At 48.9% G+C, this 21,400-nt stretch overlaps 1 protein-coding gene across 7 annotated transcripts in view; it reads right to left on the bottom strand.

Annotated features, from left to right (window-relative positions):
* Positions 1 to 21,400, bottom strand: part of MYLK (myosin light chain kinase) — a 224,195-nt gene that overhangs the window by 15,885 nt on the left and 186,910 nt on the right. For all 7 annotated transcript variants that reach the window (XM_039477689.2, XM_074404231.1, XM_039477688.2 and 4 more), the window contains 4 exons: positions 19,857 to 20,060; positions 13,058 to 13,275; positions 10,853 to 10,976; positions 2,340 to 2,492 (listed from right to left, as the gene is read on the bottom strand). In XM_039477689.2, coding sequence (XP_039333623.2) covers positions 2,340 to 2,492; positions 10,853 to 10,976; positions 13,058 to 13,275; positions 19,857 to 20,060 — 699 coding nt within the window. The remainder of the gene's footprint in view (positions 1 to 2,339; positions 2,493 to 10,852; positions 10,977 to 13,057; positions 13,276 to 19,856; positions 20,061 to 21,400) is intronic.

The following is a 21,400-nucleotide window of genomic DNA, read 5'->3' as shown; positions in this document are numbered from 1 at the left end:
GAATTATGACTACCTTAGAACTGCACTGAAACTCACTTAATCTTTCTAAAAGCTCTAGAGATTTAGAAACATTTTAGAGCCATTGCCTTAACTGTAACAGGACTAAGAAAGCCTAAAATACCAAATGCTAACATACATAGAAAAATGACTGGAAAGAAGTATAGCAAAATGTAGTGATCATCAGATAAATAAATTACTGATGATTTAAGTTTTATTATGTTCTTCAAATCCTCTATAATTTACATGCATTACTTTTATAATAGAAAGGGATTTTTAAGAAAGTGCTGTTAGGTGGTGATTTCTGGTTAAGAGTGGCTGGGGCGCCGGGTGTGGTGGCTCAAGCCTGTAATCCCAGCACTTTGGGAGGCCGAGGCGGGCGGATCACAAGGTCAAGAGATCGAGACCATCCTGGTCAACATAGTGAAACCCCGTCTCTACTAAAAATACAAAAAATTAGCTGGGCATGGTGGCGTGTGCCTGTAATCCCAGCTACTCAGGAGGCTGAGGCAGGAGAATTGCCTGAACCCAGGAGGCGGAGGTTGCGGTGAGCCGAGATCACGCCATTGCACTCCAGCCTGGGTAACAAGAGCGAAACTCCGTCTCACAAAAAAAAAAAAAAAAAAAAAAAAAAAAAAAAAAAAAAAAAAAAAAGAGTGGCTGGGTATAACAGTTTATGGGAATTTAGTGTCTTGATCTATTTGAATAAGATCAGTTCTTTGGTAAATCCATTTTATGAGCACAGAGGGATCCGGTACAGCCTGTTCTGACTTAATTCAAGGTTAGATGAGAAAACAAGATATGTACACACATAATTTTGTTTACCAAATCTTCAGTGACTAAAGCTCGTATGACAAAAGCCATCCACGGACCAGAGTTGCTGAGGAGGTTTCCATCTCCTGAGGAAAATTGGGTATGGGGGTCCCTCCCACTGGAAGAGAATTTAGATCTCCCACAGTATCTCAATTCTCCTTGGATCATGCCCATTTCTGATGCAGACTATGACAGCAAACGGCTAAAGAACTCACTATCAAGGAGAGTAGAATGTGGCCTTTGTGGGAGTTTGGCCCTGAGCTGGCTAAAAAGGACCGAGAGTGGGGTACATCACAGGAAAGCCTGACAGAGCCATCTGAGACACTCCAATGTTGTTCCTTCAGCAACTAACTGCACCCTGCTGCCCTGAACAGCCATTCTTCCTCAGGGGAGGCATCGGCAGCCTCGCCAGGCTTTTAAGTCACCTGGAAATGCAGAGCCTCCTGCCTTCACTGGAGCCAGGCCCCTCCCCTTCTAACACGCCACCCATGTCAACAGCACCCTTCTCGGCAAGGCTACAACTGCTCCCTGGGATTGCCAAGTACAGCTCCAAGCTCCTCGGCACCCCTATAGCCAGGCCTTGCCTCATCTGTTCACCTATTTGCAGAGTGGGTGACAGGCCAGCTGTCCCAACCTAAGTCCCACTGCTCCCTTTCCCTGGGCAGCCCTCCCTACACGTGCAGAGCCCAGGACAGTTCCCTCCAGCAGATTCTGTCTAGGCACACGCACTGAGCACTTTCAGCCAACCTCTCACTTTGGTCTCCTCTACAACTCCAAGCTCCAGTCTTCCACTGAAACCCCAAGGGCCTGAGAGTGTCTGACCTTCCCCACAGCCTCAGGCTCATGCTGGCCTCCCACTGTTCACTGCCCTTTGTTCACAGCAGCAGCAGCAGGCACAGGTGGGGAACCTTACAACAAAGGCGGAGCAGGGAGACGGCTAAGCCCAGTGGTCTGGGATCACAACCGCCCTTTGGCTATAGACGTTAAAGACGATACCTGGCTGTATTCAGGCAAGCACTTATTAAATAACTTAAATATTAAAAAAGAAAACACCAAGCCAGAATAATAATAATCTGGGTATATGATCAGGACCCACAGACAAGTTCTAAGATGACCCTGTCCTCTGCTCTTGCTTGTTGAGAGGGTCCTTCCCCTGCAGCCACTGAAGAGGGCTGTGGCTGGCCACAACTGTACCCAGAAAGTAAGAAAGGCAGTCATTATTCATACAGAACAGCTGCCCCTCACTCTGCAACTCAGTCAAGTGTCGCTTGTCAAGTCAGGTGTCTGAGTTTCTGAAGGTGAATTCCATGTCTAGCTCCAGGGGGCAGGGCCTAGGAAGTCACCTCCCTGACCCACATGCACTCAGCCTGGGTCCCTCACCATGCCCACCCTCCCTTCCTCAGGAAATGCTAGGAACGACTCAAGGTGGGGTGGTGAGGAGGGTGCCCCAACAGGCAAAGGAATCCCCCTTTGCTTCCCAACACAGGGCAGGGAGTAGGGAAGCAAGGACTGAAATCCCAACTCATTACTTCATATCTTTCTTCAGCAGACTGCTGATGAAATCCTTGGCATCATCGGAGATCTCATCGAATGCCTCATCGTCGAAGTCCCAGGTGGCTGAGGTAACATTGGCCAAGGTTTCATTATCGTTGTCTCCCATGAAGGGGGAAAGGCCACTGACCCTGGAGAAACAAGAGCAGGAGAGCAGATATGGATAGGAGAGGCTGCGACGACCAAGTGAGTGCTAACTGAGGTCAAAGGCGAGGGTCTGCCAGCCTCCCCACCCTCAGACTCATGCTCTGGGGGCCTTGCACCTGCCTTTCTTCCACTTGTGGAAAGAAAAGTGGGTGTGGTTTACAGAGGTCACCTGCCTCTTGACACAACCTACCTGTGAGGCTGAGGTGCAGTGGGCTTGCTTTAGATTATGGACTTCCGCAGGGTACACAGCAGGGCTGATAAGTCCCTCTGTCCTGGTCTTCTGTTCTTGCCCAAAGCCCAGGCTAGAGGCTTCTCCAGGCCCCTTCCTCCTGTGCTCCTGCCCCCTCTCCGTGGACTGGGCACGTGGTACAGTGATCACCACTGCACCCTCTGTCCCCTCCCTCCCACCTCTCTCCACACACCTTCAGCTCCAAGAAGAGAACCCAGCACACAGGAGAGGCTCAGCAAGTGAAGCGTGTGCCCGATGGATAGATGGACTTTGAATCAGCAGTGTAGGTTCAGAACACCTGAGGTATTTATGCCAAACTAGAGCGCTTCCCTGTGAGGTGCCGAGGCAGAGGACAGAGTGCACCCTCTCCGCTTGCTGGGTGGTCTTGGCCAATTCCCTGATCTGAGTCAGGTTTCTCCTCGAAAATGGAGAAGCTACCACTTAACTCTGGGGTGGTCAGTCCTTCATCCTCAGCATCATCATGATGGCAATAGACATTTATTAAACTTTTTCTATGTGCCACACACTGGGTCAAGTGCCTAAAATGGGTGAATTCACTTAATCTTAACACTGCCCTGTAATGTAGGTAACCCTTATAATTTTGTTTTACAGATGAGGAAATTGAGGCACAGCCTAGGCTCAAGTAACCTGTCCAAAGATTCAGAGCCAGTGAGATTAGAACCCAGGTATCTGACTCTAGAGCCCCTTAAGTGCTATATTATCCTAACATTTCTGTGAAGATGAAGTAAATTGCAATATTCAGCACTGGCACCAGGCTTGGTCCACAGTAAGGAGCCCATCCATGCCCAGAGATATCATGCAGTTCTGCTGGGTTCCCTCCACTGCCTCACTAAGCTGTGAGTGCAGAAATGACTCTGACCAGAAGCTTAAGCCAAATAAACTTTGGAAGCTAAAGAATTTCAAAACAAGACAGATCAGATTATGGCTTACTGACCTTACCTCTCACCTCTGTGCACTTCACCTTCATAGCAACAACCCACTCCACTGTTCATGTGAGCTTCGTGAGTCAGCCTCTTGAGTGTTTGACCTGCACAGTTGCCCAGAGTCCCACTCTTAGGCCCTGTGCTTGGTTTAATGCTCTGCTGCCATCATCTCAAGATTCTTAATAATGTTTGAACAAGTGGCCCCACCTTTTATGTCACAAATTATGTAGCTGATCCTGTCCTGACCTCAGCTGAGCCCCATGAGATGGATCTGGGGGCCAGGCGTGGTGGCTCACACCTGTAATCCCAGCACTTTGGGAGGCTGGGATGGGTGGATCACCTGAGGTCAGGAGTTTGAGGCTAGTCTAGCCAACATGGTGAAACCCCATCTCTAGTAAAAATACAAAAATTAGCTGGGCATGGTGGCAAGCAGCTGTAATCCCAGCTACTCAGGAAGCTGAGGCAGGAGAATTGCTTGAACCCTGGAGGTAGAGGTTGCAGTGGGCCAAGACTGCGCCATTGCACTCCAACCTGGGTAACAAGAACAAAATTCCATCTCAAAAAAAAAAAAAAAAAAAAAAAGAAAGAAAGAAGAAAAGAAAAGAAAAGAGATGGGTCTGGGGGCTTCCTGCCATCAACCTGTCAAGTTAGGGTTTTACCAATGTCCCTTCTCTCAAATGCTTATGAATCATCATCATAAGCCAAGCACTGACAGCTTCAGGAGTAAGGCTTTGGTTGAGTTTGACAGAACAAAACCCACATGAAATACTGGGAGAAAAAGTTTGCCATGGGAGGAACCCTCTGGTGAAAGCTTTTGTAAAGAGAAGAAAACTTTTACAATGTGCATTGTCTCATCCTAACCAACATATTTATGTTTCTGAATAATAGATTTTTGTGGATGGGATTTTCTTAAAGCAAGACCCTGATTTATGTTTTAAGAAGGCAGAGAATCATTCTCAGTCATGTCCCCATGAGGGAAGGGTGGCCATTTACCTATTTCTGAGTCTGCACTGTTATCTGCTGCTCCTTTCCCCTCTCTGGACCTCAGTTCTCTTTTTATATATCAAAGGGACTGGGCTAGATTTTGTAGGGGCCGCCCAGCTCTCTCTGTCTCTGCAACCCCGACCACCATGTGGCCCATGCAAGCCTCATTGGGAAGCAGCCTGTCTCTTGCCTGCCAGCCACCTGCTGCTTCTTTACATTTTCCCTTGGAAACAGACAGAGGGGAAGTCCTGCAGCACTCCAAAAGATGGCAGGAAAAGCAAACAACCCTGCTGTGGAATGCAGAAAGTTCCCCTTCTGCAAACCTCCTTTCCTTATTAGGAACTATAATCCTGCAAAGATAGGTCTTAATCTCTGCAACTCTGGGCACAGTCAGGGAGAGCCTCATTGCCTCTGGCCTCTGGCACTCTTCCTTCCTGGCAGCCCATCCATCTGAATACTCTCCTCACCCTGCCTGGCTCCTTGCCTGCCCAAGTTCCCCCAGCATTCTCCCTATTAAAGAGCACGTCTCTAGAATAAAACATGGAATACATACACAGCATGTTGACAAAGAGGGTGTTTGAATTTTCAGCAATAGTGTTGCTGAGTGGTGGGGTTTTGCAGAATTTTATAAAACCTTTTTGGGGAACTTTTTCTACATTGCTAGAATTTGCATAAGGGATCACATCTTTTTTTTTTTTTTTTTTTTTTTTTTTTTTGAGACGGAGTTTCGCTCTTGTTACCCAGGCTGGAGTGCAGTGGCGCGATCTCGGCTCACCGCAACCTCTGCCTCCTGGGTTCAGGCAATTCTCCTGTCTCAGCCTCCTGAGTAGCTGAGATTACAGGCACGCACCACCATGCCCAGCTAATTTTTTGTATTTTTAGTAGAGACAGGGTTTCACCATGTTGACCAGGATGGTCTCGATCTCTTGACCTGGTGATCCACCCGCCTCGGCCTCCCAAAGTGCTGGGATTACAGGCGTGAGCCACCACGCCCGGCCCTTTTTTTTTTTTTTTTTTCTGAAATGGGGTCTTGTTCTGTTGCCCAGGTTGGAATGCAGTAAGCTCAATGCAATCTCTGGCTCTGGGCTGAAGCAATCCTTCCACCTCAGTCTCCTGAGTAGCTGGAACCACAGGTGCGCACCAACATGCTTGGCTAATTTTTTGTATTTTGGTAGAGATGAGGTTTCACCATGCTGCCTGGGCAGTCTCAAATTTCTGAGCTTAAGCGATCCTCCCACCTCGGCCTCCCAAAGTGCTGAAATTATGTGAGCCACTGTGCCCAGCCTTGCCTGTTTATTTAGAAAATAGTCATTATTTGTTTTATTTTTTTGAGCAGGGTTTCACTCTGTGACCCAGGCTGGAATATAGTGGCATGATCATGGCTCACTGCAGACTCAACTTCCCCAGGCTCAGTTGACCCTCCCACCTCAGCCACCCGAGTAGCAGGACCACAGGCACACACCACCATGCCTAGCTACCTTATATATTTTTTGCAGAAATGGGGTTTTGCAATGTTGCCAAGGCTGGTCTCGAACTCCTGGGCTCAAGCTATCCGCTCACCTGGGCCTCCCAAAGTGCTGGGATTATAGGCATGAGCCACTGAGCTCAGCTAAAAAATAGTCATTGCTTGTTAAAAACCAACCAGTCAACAAATAATGTTAGCATTAAAACACCTCTTTATCTCCCTGAAAAACAGATTGATCTGGTTTTCAAAAAATTGTAATCAGTTTGGATGCTTCACTTTTTCTTCACTGGATATATCAAGTATAGACAGACTCTTCATATTGATTTTTAATGGTCAAATATTAGTCTTTGTGCTGATGAAACACAATGATCGTGACTGCAGGCATTCTAATTTCTTAATTCTCAGCTCCTTGCAGCAGAACATCCCCCAGGGAATCTGATGTGGAGGCCTGTTTGGCTCTCGAGGTAGAAGGTTAAGAGAGCAGACGATGCAGAAATGCCTCTTGGACTACACTTCGTTCGTGTGTGTGTGTGTGTGTGTGTGTGTGGTTTTTGTTTGGTTGGTTTTTTTAGAAGTAGGGGGTCTTTCTATCTCAGCCAGGCTGGTCTTGAACTCCTGACCTCAAGTAATCCTCTCACCATGGCCTCCTGAGTAGCTGGGACCACAGGTGTGCACCACTGCACCTGCTTTCTGTGTTGTGTTTCAAGTAGCAGACAGATGCCCCGGCTGTACCAGTAGCCAGCAAGGGGACCACACATCTGCTGACAAAACTACTGACTGCTAGGAAGGGGTTAGTCTTTTATCCACGTTAGCCATCTGATACTCTGGTGGGAGAGCTGAGAGGGCTGAGCAGATCCACAGGAAGAGCTGTGGATCATTTTGTGCCCCGGCTAAGTAAGCAGCGACCTAGGGTTTAGTTGTGTTAGTAAAAGTTGAAGATGGTGGCTGGGCTTGGGGAGGGAGCAGGGATCCTAGGGGTTGCCTATGGGTTGGAATCAGAGCGCATTTCCAGGCTCAGCAGCAGAGAGGTTGGGACAGCCCTGGGTGAGGAAGGCAGAGGCTTCTGGATCCGGCTGAGGAGCCCTGCAGCCACCCTGGTCTGAGGAGGTCCGAGCACTGTGACCTTTCCTCAGCTGATTGGGCAGCTGTCCCTAGAAGAGCTCACCTGCCTCCCTGCCACACACACACCTCTCCTACCTCCTGGCATCTCCTGACCACATGGCAGTGTGGGGAGGGACAGCTGCCAGCTTTCTGCACCATGAAGGGTGTTCAACGAACAAACAACAAGCATGAATAGGAAGGCTGTGCTGCTGGGCCATCAGGAAGAGGCAGGAAGAGGAAGCAGAGCAGCCACTGCTGGTTCACTCTGGCTTGAGGGAGGATGAGAGAGAAAGAACTGTGGAGTAGGGTGAGGGAAGGGCATGGAGAAGAGCTGTTGTGGCCTCCCCCTAGGCAGCCAGGGAGAATCAAGTCCAGGAAGTAGGGGAGGGAGACAGCAGAGGGAGGAGGGCTCTTAAATGGAGGCAGGCTTAGGATTTCTTCCATACAGAAGTGTGGCCTCCAGCTCCCCAGTACCTTTGCTTCCTGCCAGAAACCTCATGACTATTGCTAACTTCTGAAGGTCTCCAGGTACTCACACAATCTACTGTTTCCTTTCAAGATCTGGGATGAGAGTGTGGGGACTCTATGATCCTACCTGCTCCTTCCCTATAGGGCCAGGAACTGACCTGATCACTGGGCTGGGTGGGAGAGAGTAAAGTCACATTGCCCTATGGGGACATGGTCTGTTGCCTTCCCTTCCAACTCCCTGGCCTCTTCATCTCTCACTGGGCCCATAAAGGAGAACAGGAGGGGTTCTCTGGTACAAAGGTAGAAGTCACCCTGACAGGGACTGCCAGACAGATGACCAGGCTCCAAAGACAGGGAGAGAGTGGGGCAGAGGATGCTATGAGAGCCACCAGAGAGCCTCTTTCGGGTACCTCCAGCAGTGGCTCCAGAGTTCTGCATAGTAGGGGCTTAAAGGAAGCCATCTCCTTGGCTCCAACATTTGTTTTCAGCACCACTCTCTGCTGAGAGCCCTGGCTTGGGAGGGGAACTCCCAGACTTCCTTCCACGCTGAGACTGCCAGCCTGGAAAAGCCCCAGAGGACAGTGGCTCACAGTGAGGTTCCAGGAGCCAAAATGTGGCACAGGATTGGCCCAGGCTGAGTCTGTGCCACCTGGCCTGGGTCCCTGCCACCCCCCGCCCTCCCGATACCCTCTGCCCAAGCACCCGCAGCATCAAAACAATCTTCTCCCCATTTCAAAAGCCCTGCCCTAGTTCTTGGTCTTTGCTTTCAGGGTAATCCGGTAAACAAGGTAGCATAGTGCCCAAATTACTATGTTCCTCCACCTAAAAAAACCCTCATTTGACAATAAAGTGCCCTTATGACCCAGTGATTCTAGTTCTAGGTCATATATCCAACAGAAATGTACAAATATGTTCCCTGAAACACATGAACCAGAATGCTTCCAATGGCCAAACTGGAACCCACTCAAAAGCCTATCAAAGTGGAACAGTAAATTAACTGGATTATATTCACACAATGGCATACTACATAACACTGAGAACAAACAGTCTACAATGACACATAGTACTATGAATGAATCTCACAAACGATGTCAGGCAAAAGAAGCCAGACACTTCTTGGTGCTATGATTTCATTGACATTAGCCATGAGGGCAATGGTGACCTCTGGGGGTTGGTAACAGGGAGTGGGTGCCAGAGGGCTGCAGGGGCCTGACAGTGCTTGGTTTCTTTACCTGGGTAGAGGTTACACAGGTGAAAACTTGTTGAGCAGACTGATCACTGCTCTCTCCTGACCAGTTGAGAGACCAGTTGTCCTGGTTCACCTGGGTGTGTTCCCATGTTAGCACTGAAAGTCCTGTATCCTGGCACACTGGGACTGCTGGTCTCCTGGCCTGACTGTGGGAAGTGGGCAGCCACATGGGTTTCCTTGGCCCCTGTCACCTCAACCCCACATGAAGATAGAATCCCTGCCACGACCCACTCCTGGGTTTGTTCTGAGGATCAAACAAGGTCCTATGTGAAAATCTGTAGCTGCAGAGGATCCTTATGTCACAGAAGTGGGAAACCCACTGAAGAACAAACAGTAAGGCAAGTCTCCTTGACGGCTGGAGGGGGACCCTGGGACCAAGCCAGGCCACAGGGCAGCTGGGGCTGAACAGAGTGAGCTGACCAAGGACTGCTTCTCAAGAGTCCGGTTTCCCCTTCCCCTCCTCCAGAGATCAGTGTCAGCACTGCTCAGGCCTGGGGTGGCCCCAACAGCGGCAGGCTGGCCCTACCCCTTCCCTGCTGTTCTTTACTTATCCAGGGAGTCAGGAGTCAGGCAGCTGCTGTCTTCACTTGTCAGTCCCCCTTCGGGAGGGGAGACGGGCAGGGAAATGCACACCTGGCCTGGGGTTTTTCTACTGATCTAGGGGAGGCTGTGGCAGGGTTGTGGGGAGTGGGCTAATCCCAGGCAGGAAAGAGGTTAATTGTCTGAGCTACAATGCCTGTGGTGCAGGTTCCTCTGAGGGGACTGTCCTAATCAGCCACAGTGAGTAAAGTTCCTGAGCACGTGAAAAAGTCACATTGCACAAAGTCACCCCACTTCTGTTAGAGCTTTTGTAATACTGGGTTCTAAACCTGGTTGTGCATCAGAATGGCCCAGAGCCTTCTCTCAAACTTGGGTCTGAAGGCCCCAGGTGTCTAAGAAAGTACCCCTGGAGGTCTTCCTTATTTTCTATGAAAATGTTAAAATTTTTCCTTTTGTTTTGACAATAAAATATTATTTTAATGAACGCATACACATCTGCATCTTTGGGGCCACCATCCCACAACTGCATGTGGCTGCACAAGTTCAGGGGCTGCCACACAAGTTCTGAGGCTAATGACTGCACTGTGGGGCTTCGGAGACTAAAGTAGCCAGACCCCACTGAGAGCGTGTTCTCAAGCCTTGTTACTCAGAGTGTAGTCCTTGAACCAGCACAGTCACAACCTGCAGCCTGTTAACACGTAGCATTTCAAGTCGCCCAGACCCAAATAAAAACCCTGCAATGCCAGGAGCCACCTAAGTGAGTCAGGCATGTTCATGTTTGTGAAACACCTGCCTAGATGGCTGGCCTTCCCTCTCCTTCTGCAGTATTGTTCATAGAAAGGGCTTCGTATTTCCCACCTGATTTTTCAATTCTAATCACTGTGTTACTTTCTTTTGCCTGTTAGTCCCATTGAAGGCTCTATTATCAATTATTGCTTATTAATTCATCCACACACCGGACTCAGAGGTGAGGCTGGTAGTTGGGGTCCCCATGCCATGAGGATGGAGTGCTATGCCCTGAAGACAACGAGGATGGCAAGAGATATGCCTCTGGCCTCCTGCTGTCCTTCTTTGTGGACCCACACAAGTGAGGACCCTCCTGACCAAAGGCCCCAGGCTGGCCAGCTGTGGGGACAGTGAGTGCCCAGAATGGGGCCCTTAATGTGTGTAGCTACATGATGCTATAGAATATGCAGGCTACGGACTCCTTGGGAGCCCAGGAGCAGGGTGGGCTGCCAGGGATGGGAGGGGAGCCTGCTACTGCCTGACTTTGGGGCAGGCTCCCCATCATGACAATGGCACGGCAGCCTGGGGACCCTCCTTTGGGACCCTCGACCCCCACACCCAAGTGCCCCAGCACTCACAGGATGTAGCAGATGACCCCGATGCTCCACATGTCTGTGGCGTAGCCGATGGGCTCATAGTTGATCACTTCAGGAGCCACAAACTCAGGAGTGCCAAAGAGGACCTTCAGAGACCCGGCGTTCTCTGAAATCAGGATGGAGAGGGATAAATTACTAGCACATCACAGAGCCAGCTTGAGGCCAGCAGCTGCCTTAATCTGTGTGTTGGCCCCAACCTTTAAGGGGCCACAGGCTTTGCCTTCAAGTGCTTGCTCCTTAGTAACGGCACGGAGACATCTGACCTCCTTGTTAAACGGGTGCATCAACACACCAGTGAAACCAACAAAGCACACACTCACCTCATATGTCCTGTGCAGGGTGGGCAGGGGTAGAAGAGGCTGTTAAAGCACCTGCCCCTGAATGGTCTTTTTGTGATTCTGTCTCTCGCATGAGTTAGTTCCCCTGGGCAGGGACTGTGACTTATGCTCAATAATAATCTCTGACATTTGCTATGTCCTGTGTACCCTGCCAGCAGCTTTACAAGGGTTCTCCCCAACCCTAAGGAGTAGGTACAATGCCCGTGCTACTGAGCATGTGAGTGAGGCCCAGGGAAGTGCAATGATTTCCCCACTTGGTTAACAAGTGGTGGTCAGGACTGAAGCCCAGGTAGTCCGACTCCTGAGAGTGCTCACCACCACCACTCCTCCCTCCTGCCTCTTCTGCTCCTCACATGGCTTTGTGGGTGTCCTCTGGAGCTGCTGGGAGGGTAGGCGGGAGAGGCTTCAACCCCAGGGTGGTGCCTCTTGGCCATAAAGGACCAGAGATGCCTGTGAACATGCGAAAGGCAGGTACCTGTGGGCTACATCTGGTCTTGTTTAACTTGGCAGAGCTCACAGCAAATGTTCTAAAACAAAGCATTTAACAGCCCTCAGATATGAAAGCTCTGCTCCAATCAATGCCTGCCCCTCAGCCCTTCCTGCTATGTTTTAGCCACTTCCCAGTTCTCTGGCCCTTGGCAGGCATGGTTGTTCCTACAATATCCCTCACCAGGGGAACCTGGACATTGTGTTCCTTGGGCTCTGACACTGCTGACTCCTGAGGACAGCGGCCTCTCTTTTCGTTTAATTTATTGGTGCTCACTGGGTTCAAAGGCAGACCCGGTATGGCAGCCGCAGCCCCTACTCCGTCCTGTTAGCAGGAGTGAGCAGAGCAGGCACATGTGCCCAGCATCAGGGCGTGTTTCTCACCTGACTGTGCTGACCACCAGACCAGTCATGGTCTATCGGAACCTTGCCCCCTCGCCCCTTTCCTCTTTATGACCAACACATCCTCAGCCAGCACTGAGCGTCCTGGGAGACGGATACTGGGTGGCATTCACTTGGCCCCTCCTTTCTACTCTCTGCCGGGTGGTGAAATAAAGCCAGCTCGCCCTAGCCCTAGGGCTCCTTGCTAGCAGGGCAGTGGCTGAGAAGGGAGGATGAAGCTGTTTCCTCAATCACTGGGGTATCAAACAGCTGCAGACGCAGGCTGGCACCTACCAAAGTGCTTTCAGGGCTGGCCTTGAGACCCTGACCGTCTCCCCCGTGACTTCTCTCCTGGTTAGCGTAAGAGTTGCAGAGGTGCTGCAGAGCACCCTGAACAAGGTCTGGAGTCCTTGTTCCAGCCCCAGCACATCCCCTGGCTCACAGTGGGACCTCCTGGGCAAAGCTATTGTGAACCTTTGTTTCCTAGTCTACAAGTTGGGGCTCATAAAATCTACCCCGCCCACCTCGTGGTGAGAATTATAGGGATTTTTTTATGTGAAAGTGCTCTAGAAACTGTACAGTATGATGCAGATGTACAGAGCCATCATCACCAAAATGACTTTTGCTGCTAATGGCACCAGAGTGAAAAACAAAAGGGGATAATCATCACATACACAGCTAACACCTAAGCAGTCTTACTATGTGCAAGGCGCTCTTCCCATCCCTTTACCTCTATTAAGATATTTGATCCTCCTAACAAATCTGTGAGTTAGGTTCTACTATCATCCCACTTTTCTGATGGGGAATTTGAGGCTTACTGTCACATCCAGTATATGCTAGGGGCAGGATTCGAACCTGAGACATCTTCATGGTCTCAGATTTAACCCCAATACTGCACATTTCCTCTTACACCCAGTGTGTGGAACACAAACACCCACTGTAATACATGGTGGTGTCTGTGGGAGAGGCAGATGAGGCTTACCCAGCCTCCTGGCCAGACCAAAGTCAATGAGCTTGATCCTGGTGCCCGTCTTGTTGACACACATGATGTTCTCGGGCTTGAGGTCCAGGTGCACGATGCCCTGCTTGTGGATGTACTCCACCCCCTCCGAGATCTGCCGCATGTACTTGATGCATTCGCGCTCCGTCAGCTCGAAGTCCTCGTCGATGATGCGCTCAAACAGCTCACCCCCCGACACGCTGTGGGAACAGGAGCACGGGGCGGTCAGCCACAAGCTCATGGAGGCCAGGCTGGCAGGGAGTCTGGCCAGGGTAGGCTGGGGGTGGGAGAAACTGGTAGGAAAGCCCAGGGAATGGGGGTAATGGGCACTTCCTGAATCCCTGCCCTCCATCAGGGGAGAAGGGTCAGGGCCTCCTGGTTTTCCATTGTGAAACCCTCCCCTGAACCCTCTAAGCTTCTGGTGATTCAGGGAAGCATCTATGCCAGGCAGTTTCAGAGGTGAGTGTGGACAGACACGATCTTCTTAGCAAAAAGAGTGACCTCTGAACAATCTCTTTCCCTCAAATGACCACAAATGCCTAAGGGAACATTCTTGTACCGGAGCCGTGTCTTTCAGTCACAGGCAACTAAAGTTCAGAATACTCACAGTTCCCACAAGCATTTGTTTTGCATAGCCAGGAACAGAAAAATATCTTCAATCTTCAATAATGAGCCTCAGCAAATTTTCTCAAATTAGTTGGCTGTAACCCATTATGCCTACAGCTGTGATAGATTTGCTTACTCTGGCTAGGCCTATAGTATTGGTTTACTCCCTGCAGTCATAATTAACTGGTCTCCCCTGGACCCCTTGTTTGCCCCAGCTGTGTAAGCCTTACTGCCTGGTTAGGTTTTGGATCCTGGCTATGTCTAGCCAACTTTGCTTCTGCAGCTGCAGGCATGCTTCCTCTGCTAGGGACTACCCCAGGGCCTCAGCCGTCAGCATACTGCCCTGCAGTGCAAACACATGGCCCCCTCACCTGAGTTGCACGAGTCCTCTTTATTCCCCTGTCCCAGTCCTCTGACTCACCTTTATTGGTCTCTGCTTAGCAAGTTTAAAGCATCTCCCTGGTAATTTGTGTAGCACCTAGATATTAGTAAGCCTGCTTTCCTTTTTCAATTTTTTTTTTTTTTTTGGCAGAGACAGGTTCTTATTGTGTTGCCCAAGCTGGTCTGGAACTCCTGGCCTCTAGTGATTATCCCACCTCAGCCCCCCAAAGTGCTGGGATTACAGGCATAAGCCATCATGGCTGGCCTACAAGATTCCTACCTTCCAAAGTGCTGGGATTTACAGGCATAAGCTATCATGCCTGGCCTATAACCAACCTACCTATCTTCCTTCCTTCCCTCCTTCCCTCCCTTTCCCCTTCCCTTTTCCCTTTTCCTTTCCCTTCCTTTTCCTTTGCTTTCTCTTTTGAGACAGGGTCTTGGTCTGTCACCTAGGCGTGAGTGCAGTTGTGTGATCATAGCTTAACCTAACTTTGAACTCCTAGGCTCAAGCGAGCCTCTGGCCACAGACTCCCAAGTAGCTAAGACTACAGGTATGTGCCACTGCACCTGGCTAATTTTTTAATGTTTTGTAGAGACAGGGTATCTCTCTGTCACACAGGCATAAGCTCATGTTTCTACAGTGGCCTGTGGGTTCAAAAGTTGACCAAGGCCAGGTGGGTCCTGAGCCTGCCCTCTTGCAAGGGTATTTCCTCTCCTTCAGAGTCCTCATGAAGAGGAAAGGAGCTGAGTTTGAATCCTGTTGCTGCCTTTTATGAGCTCTGTGACATTGGACAAGTTGCTTAGCCTTTCTGAGCCCCAGTTTCCTTATCTATCCCTGCCTCATAGAGTTTTTAGGAAGCCTTCGTAAAATATGCCTAACACCCAGTAGGTGCTCAACACATATTACTTGTCCTTTGATAAGGTGTGGTAGGCTAGGTGGATCTTGTCACTGACCCCTGCAGGAGAGAGACAGGGATGCACTATAGGGCCCAGCATACCACAGCCTCTGCCTCGTGACACACACACTTCTAGAAGGGCTGAGTACTGTGCCAGTGACAGCTGGAGGGACACTTTAAAACCCATCTGAGAAGAAGGTCCACACATGGCCAACAGGTGGCGCTCTTGTCCTTATGCCCTCCAGTTCTATTGCTCTCTACCAAGGCTCCAAGTCAAACTCTAACGTACATTCTTTGGTCTCAGACAGTTCTTAACATCTCAGTGCTTCATGTTCCTCGTCTGTAAGACGCAGATTAAAAACAGCCCCCACCTCACAGGTTGCTCCAAAGACTAAATGAGTCATCGCAGGTAAAATGCTTGGAAATATCTGGCACACAGTCAATGTTCAATATTAAAGATGAATTTTCTATGTAAAGAATCACTTGAGGCTCTTATTAAAAATACAAATTCTCAAGTTCTTCCTCTGGAGATTTTGATTTAGAAAGTCTTGGGAGAAAGCTGAGGATCTTTATTTGTAATAATTACTCCAGGTCATCTTATGATCAGACAAGTCTGAGAAATACTGGCTTACTCAACTACCGTTCCCGGGAGGCCAGCTGAAATTCACGCCCTCTGAAAAAGTCACTCCCCATCTCCCCACATGGAATGATCTTTCCCTCCCTGGGTGTCCATGGCCTTAACATCCACAGCCTTGTCTCCGTACTTTCTGTATCAAGTTGGCTTTGCCTTGAAGTTCTGAACATTTCTGCAGACGGGCAGGCTTATCTCTAGACTCTTATTTGCCTCCAACTAACTTGGCACAGACAAGGTGCTCCAAAATGTTTACATTTAAATTTTAAATATTCTGAAAAAGAAAGCAAGCACTGTTTTTAATGCCCTTGGGAATGTCTGAGGCAATGAGTGGTGGGAATCTGAGCCATGGAGATAATTCCTGCTGCATTTCTGGAGGAAACCTATTCAATGTAAATTCAAATAGGTTCAATCCTATTCAGACAAATTTAATATATTTTGAAAATTGTTTCTATGGTTCAACTTTCTAAGATGAAAGGGGTTAAACAGGCACGATTAATGGTTCCGTGGGTTTCTTTTCAAAATGCTCAGTGCTACGGGTGGAAAATACTGGTTTGATAGACAGAATCTGCCACCCATAGACATAGGAAAATGCCAAGGGCCAAGATTAGGCTTAATAAATTAATGGTGAGTGAGTGAATGACTCAATGACTAAATAAATAAGTGATCCCTATCTTAAGGAATCAAATGTATCCCCCAGACACCAGACCTTGGCTAGCCCTCATAGGAAGCCAGAGGACTGGTGCTATGAGTGGACTTGAGACCCTCTGTCCCTTGCCCCATGGAAGCCAGCTGGAATGTTCTTTGATAAATTTTGCTAATAGTAGCACAAACATGAGATGAGCCATGAATGACACAGCTTAAACTTCACATTGTCTTCAATGCTCAGGGTCCCACTTCTACCTGGAATGTCCCAAGCACTTCCAAAAAGACAAGCCCAGCTAGGCCAGGGGGCTGAAGGAACCGCTGTCAGACCAACTGCTATATGGTGGGGGCTTGTCCAGTAATCAGAAGTCAGAAAGGCTGAAGACACATTCATTACTATTTCCCACTAGATCTGAGGCAACTGAACCTAAGGCTGGGACCCGGGAATACATTTCTGTTTTTCTATCCCAGGCATCATCCTCTCTTAATCTCAGCTTCTCCATCCAACAAGGATAGCAAATTGCATTGGTGAAAATTATTCTTCCCCTTCTCAGTGATCAAGTCTTGGAGCGTTTAAAGCAGGCGTCCCCAAACTTTTTACACAGGGGGCCAGTTCATTGTCCCTCAGAACGTTGGAGGGCCGCCACATACTGTGTTCCTCTCACTGACCACCAATGAAAGAGGTGCCCCTTCCTGAAGTGCGGCAGGGGGCCGCATGCGGCCCGTGGGGCCGTAGTCTGGGGACACCTGGTTTAAAGTGAAAGGGATATACAGATGGATGAACAGGATGAACCTGTTCCCTTCTTCTCTGGTTGACTGAGTTCTTACCAAGTTCCTACTCTTGGTGACCTGGCCAAGGTCCCACATGCAGGCAAATCTTCTGGCATCTGGGCATGGAAGACCTGCTCCTGTCCACGGGGGAGGCATGGGGTAGAGGGATGAAAGCCAGACCAGCTGAAGCCTTCTTAAGTTTTCTCTTTGCTTTTTCCATCCAGCTTGCCAACTCCCAATTCCAAGCTAAGTATGGTATTCTGCCCACTGATGCTGCTGCCTAGCCTTCCCCAGGCCCTGCTGACTCCTGCCCTCCCTGCACCCTCTCAACAACTTGCTCGAGGTTTAACTTCTAAAGATGAGACATTTCTCCACACGTCCTCACATGCCCACACTGCCTGGACTAAGCAACCTGTTCTAGAATAAATGGAAGAGAGGCATCCCACAGGGCTACTGTAAGGGTATAAAGAATGAGGCCACAGATGTGGGCTACGTATTTCCTGAAAATGGGGAGGAACATCTGAGTTTTGGGCCGTATGTAGATTATAAAATACGAATGGAGATTCTTCACTGTGTCTTTTATGGTTCCATGAAATGGTAGAATTTTATAACCAAAAGTAGCATCTTGAGATTGACTGTTCTCATCCAAGTACCTCTTTGTGCTGGTAGGATTTGACAATTGCAAAATCATGACTCAATAGCAGCAGAAATTGAAGCCAGGCTTCCTGAATACTAGGGAGGATTTGTTCCACAACACCTTGTTGGAAGTTAAATGCTCAAAAAGTACTTTTAAGTGGAAAAAACCAGGATACAAAAAAAGTCAATGTATCATACTACCAACAATACCTGCCCATTATAGAGCACTGTGCCTTATATGCATTATCGCATTGAATCCCACAGCGTTCATGAGGCGGACATCATAGCTACATTTATGGATAATAAAACTAAGGATTGGTACAACAGAATAACTTAGTCAAGGTCAAATAACAAGTTAGAAGCAGAGCTGGGATTGGAAGCAAGGTTCATCTGACTCGAGTTCACACTTATAGCTACTATTGCCTTTCCTAAGGAGCACACACTGAAAGGAAATGCTTGTATGCCAGAATGTTAATGGCATCAGTAGAGAGGAAAGACTAATATTCTACTCATACTTAAAGTTTGGGGATGTCTTACTGGCCTCAATTTTCCCAGGAAAGAATTCCAAGTTGCTGATAGAGCCCTTACCGAAGGACAGAGACCCTCGAAGTTCAGCATGACCAATTCAAGGATGCTGAAAGCAATTTTCCAATATCTCTAAAGATTTCAAATGTGCATTCCCTTTAATCCAGCTCTCCTTCACTTCTGGGAGCTTATCCTACAGATATTCACCAGCTTGAGTGAAAAGATGTGTGTACAAGGTTACAAATGATGTTTGTTTGTAAAAGTAAAAGGCTGGAAACCACTCAACCTCTTATCAAAAGAAGGCTGCTTAAATAAATTGTGATTTTCTATACAACAAAACCCCACAGAGCTGTGAGAATGAGGAAGCTCACTAGGTACCGATAGGGGACTAACACCCATAGCAGTTTGCTGAAAAAGCAAAGTAGGCTAAGTGCGGGGGCTCACGCCTATAATCCCGGCACTTTGGGAGGCTGAGGCGGATGGATTGCATGAGCTCAGGAGTTCAAGACCAGCCCGGGCAACATGGTGAAACCTCATCTGTAAAGAAACACAAAAATTAGCTGGGCGAGGTAGTGTGAGCCTCTAGTGAGGTGGGAGGATCGCTTGAACTGGGAGATGGAGATTGCAGTGAGCAATGGCACCAGTGCACTCCAGCCTTTCTCTCCCACTTCTATTTCTCCAGGGACGTGTGTGTGTGTGTGTGTGTGTGTGTGTGTGTGTAAACTTATATTTTCATAAAGAAACTTTAGAAGGATACAGATGAAAGCCAATAAAACTGCCTGTTTGTGGTGGTGGTGGTGTCTTGGAAAGAGCCAAGGAATAATGGTGGAAATTAGACTTTTCACTGTGCATTTCCTAATACTTTTTGAGGTGATTGTATCATATATTCTAAAAATTCAGATAAAAAAGGAAACTGTTAAGAATGCAGATGCTGTAGGGGACGCCTAGCTTACTGATGCCACTGTACATGCTGACTCTGTGTGTGTGTGTGTGTGTGTGTGTGTGTGTGTGTACACACATGCACCAGCAGCTCAGAGGTGAAGGAGGTGGAGGATTTGGATTCTGGAGAAACAGTGGATTCTGGGAAAGCCTTGGCTGGAAGTCATCTGATCCATCCCCCTGCTTTTGTACAACCCCACAGACAAAGCACCACTCTTTGGAGAGTGAGAAGTCAAAAGGAGTACAAACAACATTAGACCGGGGGCATGCAGAGACACAGGAGGGGACTGAGGACCAGAGCGAGGCTTCCATCCTGGATTCCAAGCCCCCAGCCAGGGACCTTCTTATCTTTCACAGGGAAGTCAGGAAGCTGCCCTGTCCCTCCCCTTTGATTCTAAACCACTTGCAGGTGAGAATGACCCTGAATGAAACCAAGGAGCCTAGGGATAGCTTTGGTCCTTTCACAGGGAGATGAGGGGGTGAAAGGTGCCAGGGTCCTCAAAGATCTACTGGTTTGTCATGGAAATAAGCATAGGGCTGCATTTGGGCTGGGGCTCAGGGCCAACACTCTGCAGAGACCTTCTGGTTCTGTTTGGTCAGGCCGGGCTGTGTGGCTGTTGAGTATCTTGCATATCACACTCCTGTCTGCAGTGCTTTCCATCTCAGGGCAGAGGTGGCTAAGGGGGAGCAGTAGGGAAGACACACTGGGGGCTCCCTGCGGTGCTCAGACCGCTGGCAGTGGGCCACTCACATCTCCAGGACCATGACAATGTTGGCCTTTTCTTCGAAGGCATCCACACACTGGACCAGCTTGGGGTGGTGGAGGCAGTTCATGATGCCGATCTCCTGCCGGATATTCTCTTTCTCTTTTGCTGAATATGCTTTGAAGAATTTCCCTGCCCAGACTTTTCGAGTTTTCTTTTCTACAAGTCGAAAGACCTGTCCAAATTTCCCACTGTAAATGAAAGGGGGAGGAGAGAAAAGCCACATTTAGCCAAGCTTTCTGCTACCTTGGGGTTGGCAAATTCCAGCCTGTGGGACAGATCTGGCCCACCTCCTTTTATAAGTAAGGTGTTATTGGAGCACGGCCCTGGCTGGCTGTTTGCATGTTGTCTATGGCAGCTTTTGTGCTACAGTGGCAGAGCTGAGTAGTTGTGACAAAGGCATATCACCCATAAAATCTAAGATATCGGCCTTTATGAAAGGTCCAGCCTCCTGCTCTAGAGCAATAAGGCACATTTGTTTTTTTCTTACCTTTAAACATTTTTTTTTTTTTTTTGGTAGAGATGGGGTCTTGCTATGTTGCCCAGGCTGGTCTTCAACTCCTGGCCTCAAGTAATCCTCCCACCTTGGCCTCCCAAAGTGCTGAGACTACAAGCGTGAGCTGCCACACCTGGCCTTTGAAGCATGTTTCTAATGTTGACAAACCTACTGTCAATTTTGGCTGATGGCATCTCTTCCCCACCCTGTTGTGGGACCCATGAAGATGAGTGGAGACAGCCCTTCCCAAGTGCAGAGAATTACTGAGCAGTTACCTTCTTTCCTTCCACTCCCTAGCACCAGTCCCCTGGTGATGGCCCAGGCAGGGTCCTGCTTCCCCTGCTGGGAGACAGGACAGTGGGGCTCCTCCGTGACTCCTTTATGGTACTGTTACCCAGTTTGCCTCACTCCTTCATTTCCCAGAAACTGCTGGAAAATACAGGTGGAGTCCCACTTCTTTCTCTCCCACCTCTTCCATTCCTCCAGGGACAGAGTTAGGGGGAGATGAACAGCTTGGCTTGGGGTTGGGGTCTGAGCCCACTCTATCCTCCACACCCGAGGGAGAAGCCAGAGTAAGCCATGTGGCCAAGTTCATGAAGGGAGCTTGAGTGCTGTGCATTTTAATGGAACACTCAAGCAGCCACCGCTGAGGAGCAAGCACTCAGCAGGCTCCACTGACTTCTGTGGACCAAATAGAAGGGATACCAAAGATAATCTAATGCAGTCCTCTAATTTTATTTTATTTTTATTTATTTTTGTTGAGATGGAGTTTTGCTCTTGTTGCTCAGGCTGGAGTGCAATGGTACGATCTTGGCTCACTGCAACTTCTGCCTCCCAGGTTTAAGTGATTCTCCTGACTCAGCCTCCCGAGTAGCTGGGATTACAAGCTAACCCAGGCTGGCTAATTTTTGTATTATTAATAGAGATGGGGTTTCACTGTGTTGGCCAGGCTGGTCTCAAACTTCTGACCTCAGGTGATCTGCCTGCCTTGGCCTCCCAAAGTGCTGGGATTACAGGCATGAGCCACTGTGCCAG

Source organism: Saimiri boliviensis, chromosome 8, assembly GCF_048565385.1.
Source record: "Saimiri boliviensis isolate mSaiBol1 chromosome 8, mSaiBol1.pri, whole genome shotgun sequence".
Lineage (NCBI taxonomy): Eukaryota > Metazoa > Chordata > Mammalia > Primates > Cebidae > Saimiri > Saimiri boliviensis.
This window is presented reverse-complemented; position numbering and strand designations above follow the sequence as displayed.